The 21876-nt window shown below is 49.2% G+C and overlaps 1 protein-coding gene across 6 annotated transcripts in view; it reads right to left on the bottom strand.

The window, feature by feature from the left end:
* Positions 1 to 21876, bottom strand: part of SEZ6L (seizure related 6 homolog like) — a 183698-nt gene that overhangs the window by 48023 nt on the left and 113799 nt on the right. For all 6 annotated transcript variants that reach the window (XM_023646942.2, XM_023646941.2, XM_070275311.1 and 3 more), the window contains exons 4-9: positions 20405 to 20597; positions 18240 to 18425; positions 14449 to 14614; positions 10604 to 10770; positions 10000 to 10194; positions 8377 to 8515 (exon numbers count right to left, since the gene is read on the bottom strand). In XM_023646942.2, coding sequence (XP_023502710.2) covers positions 8377 to 8515; positions 10000 to 10194; positions 10604 to 10770; positions 14449 to 14614; positions 18240 to 18425; positions 20405 to 20597 — 1046 coding nt within the window. The remainder of the gene's footprint in view (positions 1 to 8376; positions 8516 to 9999; positions 10195 to 10603; positions 10771 to 14448; positions 14615 to 18239; positions 18426 to 20404; positions 20598 to 21876) is intronic.

Here is a 21876-nt window from a genome sequence, read left to right on the forward strand (position 1 = left end):
ACAGCGCGAGGTTTCATCCCGCCACTCAGAACAGCGCGCAATTTACAACTTATGAACTGTTTGTTTCTGAAATTTCCCATTTGAGATTTTCAGACCGCCACTGACCACAGGTAACTGAAACCACAGAAAGCGAAACCGCGGATAAGGGGGGATCACTGTGCAAAGACTCAGAGACAGTCGGTGAAGCCTCGGCTTCCCAGACCCAGGGGTGCCCCGCGGCAGGATCTGTGGCCCTTCCGGGACTTTCCTGTGTGGAGATGCCCACATCTCTGCCTCTTTCTGGATATGAGTTTCCCCAAATTTATAAAATTAGCGAGTGGGGGTGAGAACTGACCTTGAGAGAGTGTAATAGAAGCTCAGCTAATATGAGAGCAGAATTAAGGGACTGGGCTTTGTAGGGTGTGTGTGTGGTGTGTGATGTGTGGTGTGTGTGTGATGTATGTAATGTAACGTGTGTATGGTATATGTGTGTATGTACGTGTGTGTGGTGTGGGGTGTGTGTGGGGTGTGTGTGTGATGTGCATGTGTGGATTGTGTGGTGTGCACACATACACACACGTGTGCAGAGGGAGGTGGCCCGGGCTCTGCTCCACTGGACGGAGATGCTGGAGGGATCCCGAGAGGGAGCTGACAGCTGCAGGATGCGTGTTTCCTGTCACTCGGAATCTCCATCACGACGCGGCTCTGGAAGGTGTCACCCTGTGAACCTCGGTGTGACTCACCCCGAGCTGCCAAAACGCTCCTGCAAACCCCCAGCGGGGAGCGGGCGCTGCGTGGGGACAGTCCTCCCGGAACAGGTGAACTGTCGGAAACCTGGAGGGCGCACCCCAAGGCCCCGGCCGGGCGGCCCGAGGCTTCCCGAGGCGTGGCCAGCACAGGACCAGGGTCAGGGCCCTGCCTCCCGCCTCCCTCCCATCCTCCTCCACCCGCCACGGGGCCCCTGCGTGTTGGGGAGTCGTGAAACAAGCAGTCGTGGCTCCCTAGGATGTCAGATCTAACGGCGTCTGAAGGCCTTGAGCTGGTGACGTGCACCAGCTGGAGACAGGGGGCGGGTCCCCTCCCACAGCTGCTCTGCAGTCACCAAGGCTGGGCAGGGCGTGGCGTGGCCGAGGAGCAGAAGATAGACATGTGTTGGGCGAGGACCTATCCTAGAGCTTGTTTCCACGTTACCAGCAACCACGACAACCCCTTGCAAATGGGGGGAGCGGGAATAATTAATCAGGCAAATGCCTGGACAGTATTTTTGGGTGACTCCTCCTCATTCCTCACTGTCACACCCAAACCCCATGGTCAGGGGCAATTGACATTTGTGTGTGTGTATGTGTGTGTGTGGTTGTATAATGAAGCTTAGTTGGTGTGCAAGCCATGTAAAGAGTTATTGTTAATCATCATCATAACTGCCAATCAAATTATGGCGTGTGTGCAATGTATCAGGCCCTTGCCAAGAGTTTCATCCCCTCAGGAGCTCTAAGAGCTCCTATTTTAAAGACAGGGAACTGAGGCTCAGAGAAGTGAAGTGACTTATCCAAGGTCACACAGCCGATCAGGGGAAGAGTTGGGACCTGAACGCTAGACTTCCAACCACAGGCAAAGGCTTTTTCTTCTCTCTGAGAAAACTCAGAATCCTTCCAGAGTGCCTTGCTCATGTTGGAAGCATCATGGAGAGGAGGAAACATTTTCTGAGCTTTCTAAATGCCAGGCACCAAGCTCCAGTACCAATCTTGTTTCTTTCACTTCCCAGCTGTGGGATCGTAGGCAAGTGACCTCACCTCTCTGAGCCTTGGTTCCCTCATTTGTACAATGGGGACAATGATGGTCACCTCATAGGGTCATTGTGCCCGGTGAGGTCATTTGGATCTTTGGACCGGTACCAGGAGACCTGGGTTCTAACGTCTACTCTACTTTGGCTGTAGTAGCCTGAGTGCAAAAATGGTTTCAAAGCTGTGCCCCTCTCTGTGTCCACACCTTTTGCACTGAGGTTTTGAAGCACCTGCCATCAAGAGGTGGAGTGCGTCTCTCCACCCCTTGAGTCGAGGCTGGCCCTTGCTTTGTGACCCGCCGTAGGATATGGCAGCCATGATGCTGTACCCCTTCCTAGTCAAGACACAGGAAGCCTTGAGTGCTTCTGCCCATTGTCTTGGGATCCTGGCCGGGCACCATGGGAACAAGCTGGCTGTTGGAGGATGCGAGACACGTGCAGCAGAGATGAACCATCCTAGTCCGTCCTGCCTAGAGCGTGTGACAGCCAGCACACCCCAAATATGTGACAAACGCCAGCCACGATCAGCAGAGCCGCCCACCCACCCCACAGCTGCCCGCAGGCACACGAGCGAGCCAGCCGAGGCCAGAAGAACTGCCTCGCTGACATGCAGACGTGTGAGCAAGGCTCCAAGCTTGTGTTCCCCACTGCCGAGCTTGGGGTAATTGGTCACACAGCAGTAGCTGCCGGAGAGGGTGGTCCTGGGGCAGCCTCTTCCCAGCCGTGACCCTCGGTTTCCTCATCTGTAACACGATGGAACTGGGCTCTATGAACTTTGCTGTTCCTTTTCAGATTCCTTAGACGTTTGGCTCTCGGGAAACCCCACCTCTCTCTGCTAATGGATCGGAAGGTTTTTATCTCTACTGTGGCCATTTCTCCCATGATTTCTGCTGGTGTCTGGAAATCTCTGCTCCTGCGGCCAGAGCGGCCCTTGACTCTTGACTCTCCTTTCTTGCCTGGCTCTCGAGATGAATGCTTGCAGCCCAAAGCGGCTAAATCTCTGTTGGAGGGACTGAAGGACCTCTGGACAAGGCACTTAAATTTTAGGGCCTGGAGTTAACTTAGCACAGAACAGGTTGGCAGCAGGCGAAAAGAAATATTCTGTGGCTATCCATCACACGGTTACCGGGGTTTGTTATGAGGTCCTTTTATTTCCTGGTTAGAGAACTGTGCTGGGGCCCATAAACGGGGAGAGATTTGGGGCTGGGCTCCACAGTGGAGCCAAGGAAGGCAAGCTGGGGCTTCGGTGAAATTTCTTTCTTCCAGAGATTTATGTCTATTTGCAACAGGTGCCCAGGCAATGGAGGGCACCTCGCTGAGCCTCAGTTTCTCCTTCTGGAAGCTGAGGCTGGGGAATCTCTCTTTGGCGGAGCACCTCTCTACCATTCATGGTGTGGTTATAACACCGGCTTTGGTCCTAGAGAATGGGGTTTGAGTCCTCAGTTGGCCTCTTCCTAGCTGTGTGACCTTGAACGAGTGACTTCACCTCTCTGAGTCTCAGTTTCCTCATCTGTAAAAAGGAGATCGCCATAGTGATATTGCATAGGTTTGCTGGGGAGCTGGCATATAGTAAGGGGGAAAGAGTGTTAGCTGTGGTTAGTTTCCTATTTTATGCCAGAAACCTTACTAAGAACTTTCCGTGCTCTTTAAGTAACTTTCACACTCACCATCTTTCTCTTTGACTTAACTGGTATTTATTGAGCACTTACTGTATGCTGGTTACTGGGGATAAAGGGAACAAAGTACAGTAGTTCCCTCTTCTTTGTGGGAAATATGTCCCAGGACCCCCAGGGGACGCCTGAAACCGTGGATAGTACCAAACCCCGTACATACTACATTTTTTCCTATACATACAAACCAGTGACCAAGTTTAATTTATAAATTAGGCACAGGAAGAGATCACAACAGTAACTTCTCTTTGGTGTATCCGAATTGCCAGCATCACTACCCTTGTGCTTTGGGGACATTATTAAGTAGAATAAGGGTGACTTGAACACAAGCACCGTGATACCCAGACAGTGGGTCTGATAACCGACCCACCTGCTAACTGACTACGGGGCAGGCGGCGTCTACAGCGTGGATCTGCTGACAGGATGATTCACGTCCGGGGCGGGACGGAGTGCGATGGCGCGAGATTTCATCAAGCCACTCAGAATGGCGTGCAACTTAAAACTTATGGATTGTTTATTTACAGACTTTTCCATTTGATATTTTTGGCCCGTGGCGGTCCACGGGTAACTGAAACTGCAGAAAGCAAAACCGTGGCTCAGGGTGGACTGCTGTATCATATCATAAGACATGTGTCACCACCATCCTTAACCTGCCCGAGGCCACAGAGCTGGTGACCAGCAGAGTCAGGATTTAAATGCAGCTCTTTTCGACTCAAGATGCTTTTGTGTCTCCTCTGCCATGGGGCGTTTTCAAGGTTGTGGCTGCTGTGCTCAGCTCTCGCACCCACACTTAACTTGTCTCTCTAGTCCTAGCTCTGACCTGCTGTGTGATGCTAGGTGAGTTACCTCCCCTCTCTGGGCCTCTCCCAGATCTTGCATTCTATGATGCCTTCTCCAATAATTCCTTAGTTCTTTTATTCTCCTTTCTATGCTTTATTGAGAGAAAGAGAGAGAGAGGGAAAGAAAGAGAAAGAGATTTAAGAAATCCTTAAGGATTTAAAAACCTCATGCTCGGTTGTTTTAGGATAAGCAGCGATTCCTGATGGAGCTGGAACAGGACTAAGCATTTGGGGCGTGAAGGAATTTTAGCCTGGGGGCTCCTGCCTCGTCTTAAGATCGTGGACCCATCCTACCTCCAACACCCACAGCACAAGGCAGACGGTTGTAATGGATGTTGCAGTTCAGGGCGTCCGTTCGGGTGCCTGAGGGTCACGTTTTCACCGCTCGAGTCCTTTGGGCACAGGGCCCCCTCCTGGAACGGCCTACCCCCATTACAGCTTGGCCAACTGACACTCTTCAAGATTCTGCTTGGATGCCACCCTCTCTGGGACATTTCCACAACTCGCAGAGGTGAATCCAGCTCCCTTCTCCCTCCCTCCCACCCCTCCAGCCACAGCGCTTGGCCCACATCTCATCAGATTGTCTGTTTACTCCCCTATTTCCTGAACGCCGAGTTCCTGGAGGCCTGGGATCCCCTCTGCTTCATCCCTGGGACATGTAGCTGGTCCCCCAAAGGCTGTGCAAGTCAATGAGAGAGGAGGCGACTGTGTGTGAGCAAACTCGGCTCTGTCCTTTATCAACTGTGTGACCTGAGGAAGCCGCTTAACCTCTCTGTGCTGTCATTTCCAAATCCATAAAGTGGCAATGACAACATCTGCCTTATAAGGACTTCGGGTAATCAGAGGTTCCATCTATGAAGCGCCAACTACGTCCCAGATCCCATGCGATGTGCTGTGCATACTTTATCTCCAATTTGCGTAATTACCCATCTGCAATTATCTCTACTCACATTAGCTCTAATTTATGTAATTATTATCTCTCCGTAATAATGTTCACATTCATTATTGCTCACGGGTATAAACTATGCAGCTCAGGGCCTAGCACACAGTAGGTCTTTCATAAGTGGCGACTAATTGGAAGCGTTATCCTCACGCCCATGGCATCAACAGACTTGGCCGGGAGAAAGGGGAGAAAGTGTCCCCTCTCACCTGGCACATGGGGCTCATGTCTTCCTGACTCAGCAGACACCGCCCAGAGCCCGCTGTGGGCCACCTACCCAGCTCAGGCAGCGGTGCCAACTCCGCCCTCCTCGCTGATGTGATAAATAACAAATGCAAACACTTAGGCCGTGCGAGGGGCCCCGAGGATGGAATTATTTTTACTATCAAACCCAAATTGGTTTACTAAAACTGTCAGCGGAAACCAAGCAAGATAAATTAAACCCAGCAGCTCCCGGGCCTCACGTAACCCTCGCTGGTGAGATGCTATTTTCACTCCCTCTGTGGGAGGAAGGAGGTGCCGGGGCCAGACGCCGCTCTGCCAAGCGTGTGCCAGAGTCTGCCAGCGAGAGGCTCCGGGTGGTGACCGGAGGCCCCCGCTCCCTTCTGGAAAGCTTTGATCCTGTTAACTGCTTAAAACCCTTCCCCTGCCACCCAACTTGGGTGGGTCCAGACTCCCTAATGCGGCCTTCGGGGCCCTGCCTGATTCCGGTCCTTCCTCATTGATGCTGCCGCTCCTGCATCACCGAGCTCCAGATTCCCGGGGCTTCCTCCAGCTGCTTTCAAATGCTGGCAAGGATCCCAGGCCCTGGAGACAGGCCAACGGAGTTCGAATCCCAGCTCTGCCAGTTCCCAGCTGTGTGATCATAGTCACTCCTCCACCTCTCCGAGCCTCAGTTTACTCATCTGGAAAACGGAGGTAATGCTAGAACCCATGGCATGCGCCTGCTGTGAAGGTGCCTGGGGTGTGAATGTCTGGGACACACTGAGTGCTCAGCATATATTCGATATAGACAGACAAGAAGAGTCTTGCCTTCTTGCATCTGGACCTTAGCACATGCTGTTCCTTTTGGCTGGCACACTGTTCCCCTCCACCTCTGCCCATCTTCTATCTGTCCTTCAGGTCTCAGCATAGGTTGGGGTTTCTCTGTTTCGGCACTATTGGCACTTTGGGTCAGCTCTTTCTTTGTGGTGAGGGCTATCCTGTGCATTGCAGGACATTGAGCAACCTCTCTGGGCTCTCCCCACGAGATGCCAGTAGCACCACCTCCCCCCACTAATTATGACAACCAGAAATGCCCGCAGACATTGCTAAGTGTCCTGGGGACAACAGGGTCCCCAGTTAGATGTTGCTTTCTCAGGAATGCTTGTCTCCATATCCTCCACCGGGCTCACCTTTCTCACTCTGGACCCTGACTTAGAAGTCACTTCCTCCTTGATTTGACTCAGTGTCCCTCAGCTGCCTGTCCTCCCCATCATTGCTCTTATCACACTGCATATAGTTTCTTGTCTGCCTTGCCCACTAGATGGTGAGGGCAGAGACTGTCCCACTTTTCTCACAACTGTACTTCCAGCACCTAGCCTGGTACTTGTACACAGTAGGTGCACACCTGGTTTTTTTCAGCGTTAATAGAGCCCATCCAATCTATTCTTTTCCAATATAAACTTTACTGCTGAAGGGACAACTATCAGAGTCTTTCCAGTGCCTAATAATGTGTTTGGCTCATAGTAGACACTCAAAAAAAAAATGTCTTGAATGATGAGCCCTTTATTCCAGGCTCTAGAAGTCAGAGAGATGAGAAAGGGAGAAAGGGGGTGAATTCTCACTGGGGAGCAAGCGAGGGAGGCAATGGGCATGGGATGCTTAAAACCCCTCCAGCAGCCATGAAACACTGATATATCAAGACCCTCATTACAGATGAGAAAGACCAGGGCCCAAGAGAAGCCCAAAGTCACAGAGCTGGACAGCGGGGGAGACAGAATGCTGACCCAGGTTGGCCTGGCCCCAAGTCCCCAAGAGGCTACTGAGCAAGGTCTGCAAATGCTCAACTCAACTGGAGCAGGAGGTCCTGGGACAGCCTCTGAGGACCTTCCCACTGCCTCTCATGGGCAGCTTCCAAAGACAGTCACTCATAATTTTGCAAATAATTTTCCTCTTCTCTTGCAAGGCTCCTCTGCAGAGCCAGGCTGCCCCTGAGTCCTGCTTCCCAGCCAACTGGGTTTCTATTTCAGGCTTGAGGGAAGCGCTGACCCCCAGAGGCCCTGGCTGCATCCAGAGATGCTCTTCAGAGCTGGGTATTTCCCTGACTCTCTGCCCACCCTCCCAGCCACGGTGTCTGCTTCTGTTGGGAATCCCTTCCTTCTTCTTCTCCAGACACCACCATCCATCTCTGTCCCCTTCTCTCAGTCCCTGGGTAGTTGGGGGGGGGGAAGTTCTAGATGAAGCATCTATTAGGCTCCCCCACTGAGCACCGGACACAGCCACACAGCCAGGTGAGTCCCTTCATTACAGCATTTCTTCACTCAGTAATCATTTCCTGAGCACCTTCTATGTGTCAGGATGTGTTAGACCCTGGGACACAGCTAAATCAGACCAGGGCCTGACTGCAAGGACCTTCTGGCCTAGTCAAGAGAGACAGATAGGAAAATAAACTATTGCAGTACAAAGACTACGTGTTATACTGCCTTCTTCCTCCTGGCCACGCCCACCATTCAGTCCTTTGAAAATACTGTGCTTGCTCTGGTCACAGGGCCTTTGCATATTCTGTCCCTTTAGGATGCATTCACTCCAATTCATTGTTTAGTTCTGAGCTTTAGTATCAGATCTTCAGGGAATGCTTTTCTGACCTTCCTCTTTATATCACATCCCATTATAGACTCTCATAGCACCGCGCACCTTTCTTTACATTGCTTATCAAAGTTACATATGCAGTTATTGGTGTATTTTTTTCATTTAATGCCTGCTTCCTTAGTAGACTAAACTTCCTGAGGGTAGGGACTCTTTCTGTGTGTGTATGATTCTGTTTCCCTCACCATTGGGACCCAAGTTCTTTGCACAGTCCCTGACACATAGTAGATGCTTAATTAACATTGATTGAACGAATAAAGCAGGAGCAATTTCTTCCCCAATCTGGCTGGATTGGGGGTCCACCCAATCATTAACACTCACAACTGGATATCTAAGAAGATCCGTTTCTCCTCCCCTACGTGAATCTTCCAGATACAATCTTCGCCTTCCACGTAGGGCTCTGGCCAGTTGGGGGACAGCACCACCCCGGCCACGGCAGAGAGCTCCCCACCGCACATGGCTGTAAAAGACACAGACAGACAGACACTTCATTCATAAGGAAGTCAATGTGGCATAGCGGTTAAGGGTGTGGGCTGTGAAGTCTGACAGCCACGGCTCGCTGCGTACCGCGGACAGCTCCCCTCTCCTCAGGCAGTCCATACATGTTTGTGGGATGATTAAATTAGGACTGGCCACCTGACTCCTTTAGCGGAGAGTTGGCGAAGGTGGGGCGAAGGGCGCCATCGTTCTTTCAGGACCAAGGACAGAGCTCAGAGTTCCGCGTGAATCCTCAGTAGCCCTGCCCTTGCACAGGGCGAGTGGCGGCTAAGGGATGCTATGTTGCAGTCAGGTGTACCTGGGTTCGAGTCTTGCTTCTGCCACCAACAGGCTCTGGGACAATGCACGTAACTTCTTGGAGCTTCAGTTCCCTTCCTCTTTAAAGCCAGAGTAACACCACTGCTGACTTCACTGGGTTATTCTGAAGCTTAACTGAGTTCATGGGAGTCAAACCCAGCACAATGCCGGGCACAAGACAAGCGCTCGATAATTCTCAGTTCGCATGACTGGGAAGGGCCCCCGCTCTGAACTGGAAGCAGAGATGCGGCCGCACCTGGTGCCTTGACCTTTAAATTCCACTCTGTTCGCTGCCCTGGAAAGTTCTCAAAGTGGCAGAGGCCAAAGCACCAATAAATTCTGCTCTGTTAAACCAGCACATTTAATACAGGGATCAATTCCTCACCACGACGAGGCTGTGATTTCATGCCAACAGCCATCCGGGCGGCGGCTGCCAGGAGCGAGCACTCTCTTCATTACTCCACACACTCCACATGGATCCAGGCTCAGGGCAGCTCATTGGCCACGAATATGGGGAGATGGGGAGGGCACTGGGAGCCCACGGAGATGAGGGCCCCATGCAGCCAGCACTGTCCAGAGAGGCTCAGAGCACAGGTCTCTGAGAACAGAGGGACCTGAATTCCATTCCCACCTCTGCCAATTACCCTCAGTCTGTTCTCAGGTACGTCCCTTCACAGCTTCAGTTTCCTCTGTGAATGGGGTCAATATATGTACCTTGCAGGGTTGTGGTGAGGATTAAATCAGATAATGTGCACACCACCCTTGGCACAGTGCCTGGGACACAGCTTTTTCACTCCTATTCACTATTGTGATTATCATCATTATTATCAATTAGACTCAGGGCTGCCATGTGATGTTGGGTGGGTTGTGAACTGTGCAAGAGCGCATAGCAGACGGGGTACATAGCAGCTGAAATCCATGCACAGACCTTTCACCAAGATGTGCACCTTATAAAATTTATCCATTTTGTAATTTTCCTGAGGACCAGCAGCAAACGTGATCCAAAGGACAGTGAGCGCTGGAAGGGATTCAAATGATAAAATCAGTAAGAAAATCGGTGACATGCCTCTAAACTGGGGCCTTTGCCTCTTCATCTGAAGGGGTGGAGGTCCCTGGGGCCCCTGGGAGGAAGGCAGTGGGCCCACTCACCTCTGCACAGGGGCTCCGTGTCATTCCAGTACGGGTCCCGCACGTTGATGCACTCGATGACGGCCGGGCCCTGCTCCAGAGAGTGGCCGGGGTCGCACGTGAACTCCACTGTGGTCCCGATGTTATAGGTGGGGTCGGATGTGGTGAAGTTCCCATTCTGAATGTAGGGCTCGTAACAGTGGCCTTTCTCAAATGCTGGGGCGGGGGTACAAAAGAGGGACAGCAGCCCAAAATGAGCCAGGGGCCACCCACAGCCCTGTATCTCAGAAGATGGCTCCCCTCTTGCTGTTCAGGGAAGCTCCATGGAAAATGGGTACCAGATCCTGCGGTCCAGTTCCAACTGACTTGCTGAGGGCCCTGGGGCTATTAACTTGCCTTCCTGGGGCCTTATTTTTTAAAAAACCTAAAATGGAAATAAGGACCTCTGCCCTCCCAATCCCGCAAAGTCTGCGTTTGGAAGCCCACGGGTCACACTAGCCACTGGGTCTCCCCCATCCTTTGCAGGCCAGATTTCTACCTCCTAGGACACAGTCCCAGCCCCACTATCCTTCTTCTGCTCCCACACCACCACTCCAGGAGGGGGGAGGTCCCCGGGGACCCTCACCCTCGAACCGGATGTTGAAGGCTGAGGCCACTTGCGGTTGGTCCGACGTGAACTCGATGCGGATGCTGTTGCCTTCGCTCAGCAGGCCCTCGAAGGGGACACTCTCGATTTGGAGGGAGTCGTAGAGAAGAGCGGACTTGTTGGTGAGCCCGCTGTACACCATCATTCTGGCAGCGGGAAAGGAGAGGAGGGCCACTGAGTGGTCTCGGGTCGCTTGGGACACATGGTGGCAGGAGGGATGTGCAAAGAGCACCACATCTGGAGCCTCATTCCCAGACTCAAACCCAGACTTCACCCCTTCCTTGCCTGGACAAGCTGCTTCACTTTATTGGACCTGTTTCCTTTCCTGTAGATGATTGTCCTAGACTCCTCATAGACTATTCTGAGATTCCAGGGAAAGTGATAAGTGCAGTGGAATGAACCTGACTGAAAAATTGATACTGATTAATATTACTAGTTGAGAAGTTGGGATCAATGAGCTAACATCATTCCAGAAACAGTGGTATACATGGTCAGACAGTCAGAGTCCCGACTCTGTAACTTCTGAGAGGTGTGACTTTGGACAAGGACACTTTGCCTCACTGAGCCCCTGTGTCCTCATCTGTGAAATGGGTACAGTCACACCCACACCAGAGCGTGGGGATCAGAGACCGTGGGTATAAAGTGCCCAAGACAGAGTGGGCGTGCACGTCAAATTTATTACGCCTTTCACCCCGACAGGGTCTGTCTCTGATTCTCATTTCCCAGAAGCACCGTGTGGGGAGTCAGGAGTTCTGATTTCCAGAACTCCCCACCGACTGACTTGACATAAGTCTCGACACATCTTGGGCCTCAGTCTCCACAAACACAAAAGGAGGGGTCCTGACGCCTTTTCCACCTATCCTATAGGTGGGCTTTGAGAATATGACGGCATTAAGTGCCCTGAAAAACAAAGTGTGTTAGACAATATGTTGGGTATTCATTTCCACTGTTCTTAAAACCATTGGATACTTGACTCTTTGCTGTATTTTTAAAGAAATTATGCAAAAGTGGGGAAGGAAACAGTATACAAATTAGATAAGTTTCTTTTATGGAGTCATAAACAGGCATTTTTAATCCTTTGATTTTTTCCTGTGACTCATAAAAAGGGATTACGTTTCCCAGATGAATTTCTAATGTCACTAAAATGCACAATTGGAGGCATGGTTTGTTCATGTTTTCATGTGTCCTCTGTGGATGGGATGGGCAAGGGGCTGAGGTAGAGGCCAGGGGCCATCCCAGGACTGGGGAGGGGGCTCTTCACAGTCTTCTGATCCCTGCTGACTCTGTTGCATCTTGGGGGCCATGCCCAGGACTCTTCTTTCAAAGAACTGAAGTCTTTGACAAAGAGGGTCGCACTGGAGGAAATTCCCAAGATCCCAAAATCTCTGTAGTCAATTAACCTTCCAAAGATAGTGCTTTTCTAGCTATGTTCTCTGGAATGTCTGAAATAGTAACAAGTTTTGTCTCCAATCCATGTATAGCCTGTGGTCAAATGGGTTTTGGAAATGCTGGGTTAAATAAAAATTAAACTGTTTTTCTGCAGGACTCATCAGTGCCTTTGCTGGCTAATGTACATTAGCACCTTCCAAGACAGGGATAAGCATATACGGCATCTCCCAAACATGTCTGACCAGAGAATCCACCTTTTAAGCTGTATGATGGGACTGGAGTTTAGGAAATTCATTTTGGGGAGAATCATCTTAAAATCTTTCTTCATGTCCCTCCTTGACTCAAAATCCTTCCATGGCTCTCTATAGCTTACAGAAGCAGCCTGATTGAAAGCCCTTGAGCATATGACCCCAATTTACCTCTACATCTTTATCCCCCTTTCCCCATTCTCGCTACTTGGGACACTCTTCCCACTGTGTTTTGGGTTCCCTTGTTCAAGGTTTAGATCCCTTCCAAGGTTGAGATCAAGGTTCCATTTCTTATGTGGAGCCTCATCTAGCTCTAAGCTCTTGCAACTGATATATTGTGGCATTTCTGCTGTTTTCCTCAGCAAAGGGTGTAGGACAGATAAAGTTAATTTCTCTTTTCTTCTGGGCACAGTTAAGAGTCTTCATTTTGTGTGTGTGTTGGTCTTTAACCTTGAGGAAATACTACAAACTTCTCTCCCTAAAGACAGACTCAAGAACTAGTTTTCCCTGGTGGTCATCAACTCCCTGGTGTTGGAGTTGGTCTTCTTCCACAGACCTTTACAGAGCCCCATAGAAACTACGAGCGAAACTACAGCGTCAGTGCATCTGGCTCATTCATCATGATTTTAAAACCCAGAAAATACTCATTTTGGTTAACTTTTGTTTCCTCTCTGCTCATTCTCATCATCGAATGTGAACTTAGACTTGATTTATCCCCAGAGCCATTCAGAAGAGGCAGGCTCGAGGTGTAAGTTTTAGAAAGTGTCTTTCACCGAGGATTCCCAGGTACAGCTCCTCGATCGGTCTCCAGCAGGAAAGACTGGGAATACATTTTCTAAAGACTTCTCCATGTCTTTCTGATGCTACTGGGAAGCCACGTTTTTGGAGCCCCTGTTCTACGCTTTGTAATTTAAAGCGATGATTTATTGATACGGAGTTGTTCAGGATAAAGCCAGACTACTTGGAAGGAAGTGGACTCAAGAGTTGGGTAAATTATTCAGTCTTCTGGTTTTTCTCTATGCATCCTTTCCTACCTGAAGAAGTTAACGGTCCAGGTTTGAAGCTTCAAAGAAGCCAGGACATGGTAATTCTAAGAAGAAAGTCTGATAGATTCCAGAATTTTAAGGTGCTGGCATTCTGGAAGTGTAGCAAATGCTGTCAGGGCCCTACCCCTTCAGCACTCATTGCTCACACATTTTCTGCCAGCTTCCTACCCAAAGTCTCTGAGAATCAGCCAGCTCAACCAGCTCAAGGGGTGGCTGGCACTGTTGGGGAGGTAGTGTGCCTAGGAGCATCCCTCATCTGACGGGGGATGGGAAGTGGTGGACAAATACCCCAGCTCCCTCACCCCTCCAATATGACCACCTGAGGTCTGCTCAACACAGTTTCCCAGAGGCCCCCGGTGGATAGAGCCCCAGCTGCCCCCACAGTCCCCTGCTTATTAACACATACTGTGTGGAGTTCCCTCCCTTCCCTGTTCACTGTCCCATTTCTCTGCCAGTGTCCTCTAGGATCAGCTCCCAAATAAACTACGTTCCCTCACATCCTCATTGCCATGTCTGTTTCCACTGGAACCTAATCTAAGACAGCAAGTCTAAGCAGCTGACGTCCTAGTTTCTAGAACATCCTAGAACATTCTAGCATAAGGTCCTAGAATATTAAAGTTTTACGATTCTAGAGTCTTTGCATATTACTTAGAGTCCACAGACGTGGTCTTGCTTAGATGTTGTCTTGTAACTTCTCCCTAGTTTTTTCATGCATGTAAGTCTAGTTTTTCCATGTCATACCAGGAGCCAATGTTTTCTACTTTTCTCCATGGAGCCAAATACACGACATGGCACAGAACAGGTACTCAATAAACACTCCCTCCTTGTTCAACTGGAGAAAGGGGTGTGCCAGAGAAAGAATGGGGAAGTGCAATATGGGGGATCTGGATTCCCTTCTTGCCTCTTCCTATATCCTACCGTGTGACCTGGGGCAAGTCCCTTTCTCTCTGTGTGCACTGTTTCCTTACCTGTAAAAGGAAGAGATTGAAGCTGATGGTCTCTAACACCCTTGCCATGCTCCCAAGCTCTTTCTTGACTTCCATGAGCCAAAGCTTCAGCCATTTCACGACCCCAAGTCCCTAGCCACATTCTAACACTCTTAGGAGGGAATGAGGCTGGCTGGGGACCCTCAGGGGCTTACCTGTCCTTCTCATGCAGTGACAGCCTCTCGAAGTGCAGATGCAGCTTCTGGCCCTCTGGAGCCTCAATTGTCCACACACAGAACTGGCCACCATTGGTGTTTCCAGGGTGACTTGGGGAGAGGACGCGGCCAATGGTGGCATTGTGCACAGCTCCTCCACAAGGGGCTGGGGGCAGAAAGTAGGGGTGGGTGGGTGATGAGAGGAGAGTGTAGACAGAGAGGAAGTGAGTGTTTCATTCTCCCCTGATCGCCCCCCAACCCCTCAGTGGGAGGAAACAGGATGGGAGACCATGGAGAAGACCTGTCCTCCTGGGCTGAGTTCATCCTGTTTGATAGAAGATCTCGTTCTATGACTGGAGCCATCACCAAGTGTTTCCCATGGTAGGGAATGAATGACTGTGATTTAAGGATTTTTTTCCACAGCGCTGCCTATGCCCTGATTCTTAATTACAAAATGGTAATCAAGAAGGACATAAAACAGGCAGTTCACAAAAGAAGAAATACACTTTTAGTACTTAGCCCTAAAAAATTCAGCCTCACTAATAATAAAAGAAATGCAAACCTAAATTATATTCTATTTGCGTCCACCTAATTGGTCAAGATAAAAAGCAGCAATAAACCAGAGATGGTAAAGGAGATGGGAAGTGGTCACTCACTCACAACTGGTTAAAATGCGACTTGCTGTGACCTTTCAGGAGGGAAATTTGGTGAAAAATCTAGAAAGTATGTTCAAAGACTTTGACTTAGTAATTAAAGTTCTGGGAATTTATGCTAAAAAATAGATTTAGAGATTTTTTTCACCAAAATTTATGCATGAGGATGTTCCCTGCTAAATTGTTTCTAAGAGCCAAAAATGAGAAATAGCATGAATGTCTTCTCACAGCTTTTTGGTGAAATAAATATATTCCACTCATATAGTTATTAAAAACTATGTTCTCAAAGAATACTTAGGAACATAGGAAAATGTCCACTATATTTTAAGTGGAAAAAAAAAGTTAGAAAATGATCTGCCATACCTATTTCAATAAGTTATTTGCAAGGATCAATTGAGACCATAAAAATAAAAAGGATTTGATCCAGTCTTCTACACTTTTGTATTTCTTGAAAACTTTTCTTACCAGAACTATATATTACTTTTATCATAAAAATCTAACAAAGAGTACTAAAAAGTGATTTGTGAACTTGGAAGAGATATACAAATATGAGAAAGTAGTCTTATTCTTAGGAGATATTTGGTTCTCATTAAATGTTAGTTGAATGACTGCACGACTAATAAGGACTTGCGCTAGGAAGAGAAAGGTAGATGGCTCTCTCTGCTCCGGACTCTGGGGTGACCCACAGCAAAAACACTGCCAGGAAGCCCTATATTTCTTTCAGGACCACGGACAGAGCACCGGGTTGCTGTCTCCGGGACGCTTTCTGGTCCCAAAGTGGAGGTTCAAACCTGGCCACGATTCTGCTGTGGCTCTAGGACAAGTCACCGAAGCTCTCTGAACCTCGAGTTCACTGCAAAATGGTGATAACAATTCCACCCTCTTTATAGGACTGCGATGAGGAATCAATAAAATGATGCATGCAGAGGCCTGGGCGCAGTGCCTGGCACAGAGTAGGTCCCTGAAACATAGCCAGCTTTATTACTCTATGGCTCAGGAGCTGAGAAGATGGAGGGCACTGTCCCTGGTGGGGGGCGCCCGCCATCTGTCCTCCCCAAGCTGCCGCTCATTTGCTGCCTCTCTGCTCCCCTTCCCTGTCTTATTAAGTCGACTGATGGCTCAGTTTGGCTTCAATTTGCCAGCCATGGCTCCCCATCCATCTTTCTTAGCACAAACTGAGGCTTAATTCCTCTATGATTTCACACATAGATAAAAATTAACCCGAGAGAGGCATGGAGACCAACTGCCCCATGGTTTGGATTTTTTTTCTTTGTTATAAAGAAAAAGAGAACAAATTCTGAAGGGCCTTGGGGAACAGTACCACAACAATTAAATCTTAAAATTTATCATCAACTCTCATTTGCTTTTTGGATTCCAGTGACCATAAATGCCTGGAGGACAGGAATTATCTTTTATTGTTCCCAGTATTCTCCTTGGCTCATGACCTGCACACAGTAGTGCTCAGCTTATATGGGCAGCCTATACTCTCCTGGCCACTGTCAGGACTTTTGAGAATCTAATAGGGTTTTGCTCTCTTGACAGTTGAGGAGGGTCAAGCCTATGCCCACTGGTGCAAGGCCAGTGTGGTATAGCCCAGTGCTTCTCAAATAGTGCACGTGGATCACACGAGGGGCATGTTAAAATGTGGAGTTTGATTCGGTTGGTCTTGTCTGGAGCCCAGGACTGAGTGTTTCTAATAATCTCGCTGGTCTGCAGACCCCACTTTGAGTAGTGAAGGTGTAAGATAAAGAGCTCAGGTGGGAAGGGTTCTGGACTTAATTCAATTTCTATCTGGAGACTTTGGGCAAGTGACTTCACCTCCATGAGCCTCAGTTTGCTCATCTGTAAAGTGGGGATAATGCTTCCCACCATGTAGGACTGCTGTGAGGATTTATTGCAGCCCTGCCATGGTGCTCTGTACATATTGACTGGACTCAAAATATGGCAGCCGTCACACCAAAAGCATAAGCAACAAAAGAAAAATAAAGATAAATTAGACTTCATTAAAGTTACAAACTTTTTTGCATGAAATGACACCATCAAGAAGGGAAAAGACAATCCACAGAGTAGGAGAAAATATATGCAAATCGTATATTGATAAGGGTCTAGTATCCGGAATATGTAAAGAACTCTTACAACTCAACAATAAAAAGACAAACAACCAAATAAGGAAAACAGGCAAAGGACTTAAATAGACATCTCCCCTAGAGGATAAACAAATGGCCAACAAACATATTAAAAGATGCTCAACATCATTAGCCATCAGGGAAATGCAAATCAAAACCCATAATGAGATACCAGTTTATACCTACTAGGATGGCTGTAATAATGAAAAGGAAACATGGAAAATAGCAAGTGCTGGTGAGGATGTGGAGAAATTGGTACTCTCATATACGGCTGTTGGGAAGACAAAATGGTGTAGCCACTGCGGAAAATAGTTTGATGGTTTCTTAAAAAGTTAAACATAGAATTACCATATGACCCAGCAATTCCAATTCTAGGTATCTACCCAAGAGAAAGAAAAACATGTCCACACAAAAACTTAGACACAAATGTTCATAGCAGCATTATTCCTAATAGCCAAAAAGTAGAAACAACTCAAATGTCCACCAATGAATGAACAGATAAAATGTGGTCCATCCATACAATGGAATCTTATTCAGCCATGAAAAGGAATGAAGTTCTGATACATGCCAACACAATGAATGCTGAAAACATTACACTCAGTGAAAGAAGCCAGACACAAAAGTTCACATATTATATGATTCTGTTTATGTGAAATGTCCAGAACAGGCAAATCCATAGAGACAGAAAGCAGACTGGTGGCTGGCGAGGCTTGGGATGCAGGAAGAAGAGAAGAAGTGACTGCTAATGGGTACAGGGTTTCCTTTTGGGGATGATGAGGATTTTCTGGAACTAGAGAATGGCAATGGTTGTATAATATTGTGAATGTACTAAATGTCACTAATGGTGAATTCTATGTTATGTGTATTTGATCACATAATACACATTTAAATGGCAGCAGCCATCTCTGTTTCCAGCAGTCTCTTCCCTAAGGTCAATCTTGATGCCCTAGGTGTTGCTCTCTCCCCTCTTAGTGGACCATCCGTGTTTGGTCCAGCGGAGGCCGGAGCGTACCTGAGCAGATGGGCTCCTGGCTGCTCCAATGGGGCTTGGAGGCATTGATGCATGTCAGCGTCTTGGCACCCTGGAGCTCGTAGCCCAGGTGGCAGTGGAAGTGGGCCACCCCGCCGGAGTGCAGGTCCATCACGGTGACATCCCCGTAGTCGGGGCGGCGGGGGAAGTTGCAGCTCAGCATGAAGGCTGGGGAGAAAGGCAGAGGCAGACAATAATCATCCGTCCGAGGGGGAGACAATGAACGTGACCCACATCTCGGGAGCCAATTTGTGCTGAGGAGAAAGATGAGGCCCCTGGGGACTCCGGAGTGCTGGAGGAGGGTATTTTTGTGACTCTCGTTGATCATACGGTGCTGAGACTGCCAAATTAGCACTTTTCCTGGGCTCAAAGCTCCCCACCCTGCCTAGCCAGAGACAGCAGGTTTGGGGTGAAAAATGAGTTCCTCTACCTTGTTTGAGCCTTTGTCCACGTGGACGTAGAATGGCCTTCTCCTTGAGCACAGGAGGGACAGTATCGCCCAGATAGATTAGTCCCACCTGCACGGACATCTTAGGTGTTTGTTAAAAAAGCAGACTCTTACACCAGAATTAGAATAACCAGCTCTTCAAGAAATGCCAAAGGGTATGAAAAGCTTAAACACAACTATCCTGGGAGGTAAGCCGTTGGGTTTTGGAGGGAGAGCAACATGAGTTCACGTTTTTACTCTATCACTTGAAAACTGTGTGACCTTGAGAAAGTGGCACGGCGCCCAGGACTTCACTCTCCTCATCTTCCCAGTGAAGCTGGTAAGGTCCCCCCACCCCCCCCAGGTGGTGGTAAGGATGAAATGGGCTAATGCCAAGCAAGAGCATCCTCTGCCCAGTGTCTGGCACACAGCGCCCACTAGAGGGGGTGGCAGACGGGTGTGTGGGGCCATGTTGAGCTCCTCAATTTTCTTAAGAGGAAGTTGAACCCATCCGAGCCCCACCCCTAGACCGTGATCTGATCTCCCCTACAGAACAGGGCATCTATATTCCCAGGACTCATCAGGAGGAATAAACCCAACTTCATGGTTCAACAAGCTGTGTTTTTCCCATTTTTTAATTAACAAAGACAACAGACGGTATTCTCAATATGGAAAAGATGTCATGAAACAGACACTCCCACATGCCGTCATCCACCTGGTTCAGAAACATCCAAGGGGAAAGCTTAAAAGGATGGTTTCTCCAGATGTTTGGTCCATTTGATGTAAAAGTGGATGGTTTTCAATACCCTGCTGTGTGCCTAAGGACCCCACTTTCCAGTCGGTTATTTGGCAGGTGTCCAGGGAGAAGCCTCTGGTGGAGGGAAGCAACCTGAGGGCGTGGGAACTGCCCGGGTGGTGGGGAAACGGGATGACGAGGGAGAGAGAGAGAAGGAAGAGCGGATGGAGGATGGGGATGACGAGAGGGACGGGAGGAGAGGCAGAAATAAAGGAAGCAAGAAAAGAGGGAAGTGGAGAGAAAGAAGGAGAGAGGAAGGAAGAGAAGAGAAGTGAGAAGTAAGCAGAGAACAAGAGAGATTTAGAAATAGACAGGAAAGAAACACTGTACACGAAGAAAAAAGAGAAAGGGGCCCAGCGGCAGAAGCGCTTTACCAGAAGTCCACAGACTCACAGGGGATTCACGGATCAAACTCAGGAGCCATGACCTTGAACCGGCAAAGGGGGCTGGCTTACTTTCCTTAACCTTTAACTGATCTGCCGTGTTTCCTTCAATCACGAATGTAGGCGACAAAGTGTAACAAATTAGCAGAAACTGTGACTTTGTCACCAAGATCAATCACAGATATTTTCATATCATAATGGATATCTTGACACATTTCTGATGCTCCTCAGTACTTTGAAATTACAGTAATTATCAGAACTTCCAGGAGACATTATGATCTAATGTCTTAATAAAGAAGCACATGGATTACGATATCATAGATTAAAACAATATTTTGACAACTGTACTTCAGGATGACTGGTTTCCTTTTTAATTGTATACATTTTATTTCATGCTCTTAAAAATGTTCTTCTGAGAGGGGGTCCATAGGTTGGACCAAACTGCCAGAGGGATCCCTGGCACAAGAGGTTTGAGAATCCTTGGCTGCAGGGGGAAACTGAGACACGCGGCTTCATCTCATCAGCCGCGGCCCGATCATACCCTGGTAGTGCAGCTGGAAGGTCCCGAGGCCGTCGTCCTGGAAGGTCCGGAAGTAGACGGAGATGGTGTTGGTGGGGCTTCGGATCACCTGCCCCTCCACCAGGAGTGTCTGGTTGGCCAGGACGGTCAGCGTGGGGCCGTCCACCCCGCGGATGGAGAGCAGCTCCCCCTCCGACAGGTTCACGCTCTTCACCTGGGGACAGGCGGGGGCACGCAGAGAGAAACTCTGAGTCGTGTTGGAGCCGGGGCCCTCCCAGGCTGAGAGGCTGCCAGTGTAGCATCCTAACCAGCTGCAGGCAATGCCAACATAGCCCCCTCGACTGGACCCCAAGCCTCAGCCCTGGAAACATCTGGAGCCCTGGGAACATCTAGGACCCTCTCATCTCTCCAAAACCTGAGGACAGAGTAAAACCCAGCTGCAGGGCAGACGCACTGCCAGGATCTGTGGGACTCCATGGCTGGGTCCCGTGTGAAAGACTTCCAGATGCTGGCGGCCGAGACAGATTCTCCTGGAGCTTGTGGGTGGGGGCCAGGGTCTGACCAGCTTGTGCCCAATCTCCAGGGAGGCAGAAGAAGGCATCCCACCAGAATGTAGGCTCCATGGAGGGAGGGACTTTTCCTTGTGGCTCAGTGTCCCCAGTGCCCAGAATAGTGCCTGGTATATAGTGGGTACTCAATAAATATTGATCGAATGATTGAATACATTCTTCCCCTTCTGCATGGACTGGTGAGTGAGGGAGTGGCGGCCTCATTCTGGGGCATTCTCAGGCTCATTGTTATCCTCCCAGATGGTGGCTCCCACTATAGAGATTCCTTCAAGAACCATGTGTTTGGTGCCAGGTCCACTTTCCCAGCTTGGGGGAGAAAGAAGGAGGACACTTTAATTATACAAAAAGACACTGAACCAATGGAGTAGGTGTGCAGTGGGGACTTTAGTCAGTTCCCAGTGTCCACTTTGAACATTGATGCCTCCCTTAGTGGGACCTGGGATCCTAGTCCCTCTGCCCCTGGTCTAAGCAAGGCAGGCATCAACCCCTTCCTCTTTTTAGGCCATACACCTTACTCTCTTTTCTCTTTGATGGACTCCTACTTATTTGCCAAAGCCCCACCAAAACTGCCCTCCTCTGTGAGACCTTCCCTGCCTGCCGAGGAGCTTGCCTATCCCCCCACTGTGATTCTACGAGACTCCCCATAAACGTCGAGGAGACACCTTTTCAAGTGGCATCCTAACATCTTCTATGCACGTCTGTGTCAGTCACAAAGCTGTGAACTTCTTTAGGGCAGGCCCTGCCTCAGCTTTGCACATCACTATATCCTGCAGTGCCAACTGCTGGGACTGGTACACAGCAGGTGCTCAATGAAGGAATTCTGTGCCTGATAAAGAGCTCCATCCAGTATCAGACACAGAGTGGGTCTCTTCCCGGGGTGGAGGAAAGGGTTCATTAAGTGCCGCCATCTGATGGACCGCAGCT

Source organism: Equus caballus, chromosome 8 (assembly GCF_041296265.1).
Source record: "Equus caballus isolate H_3958 breed thoroughbred chromosome 8, TB-T2T, whole genome shotgun sequence".
NCBI classification, from domain to species: Eukaryota; Metazoa; Chordata; class Mammalia; order Perissodactyla; family Equidae; genus Equus; species Equus caballus.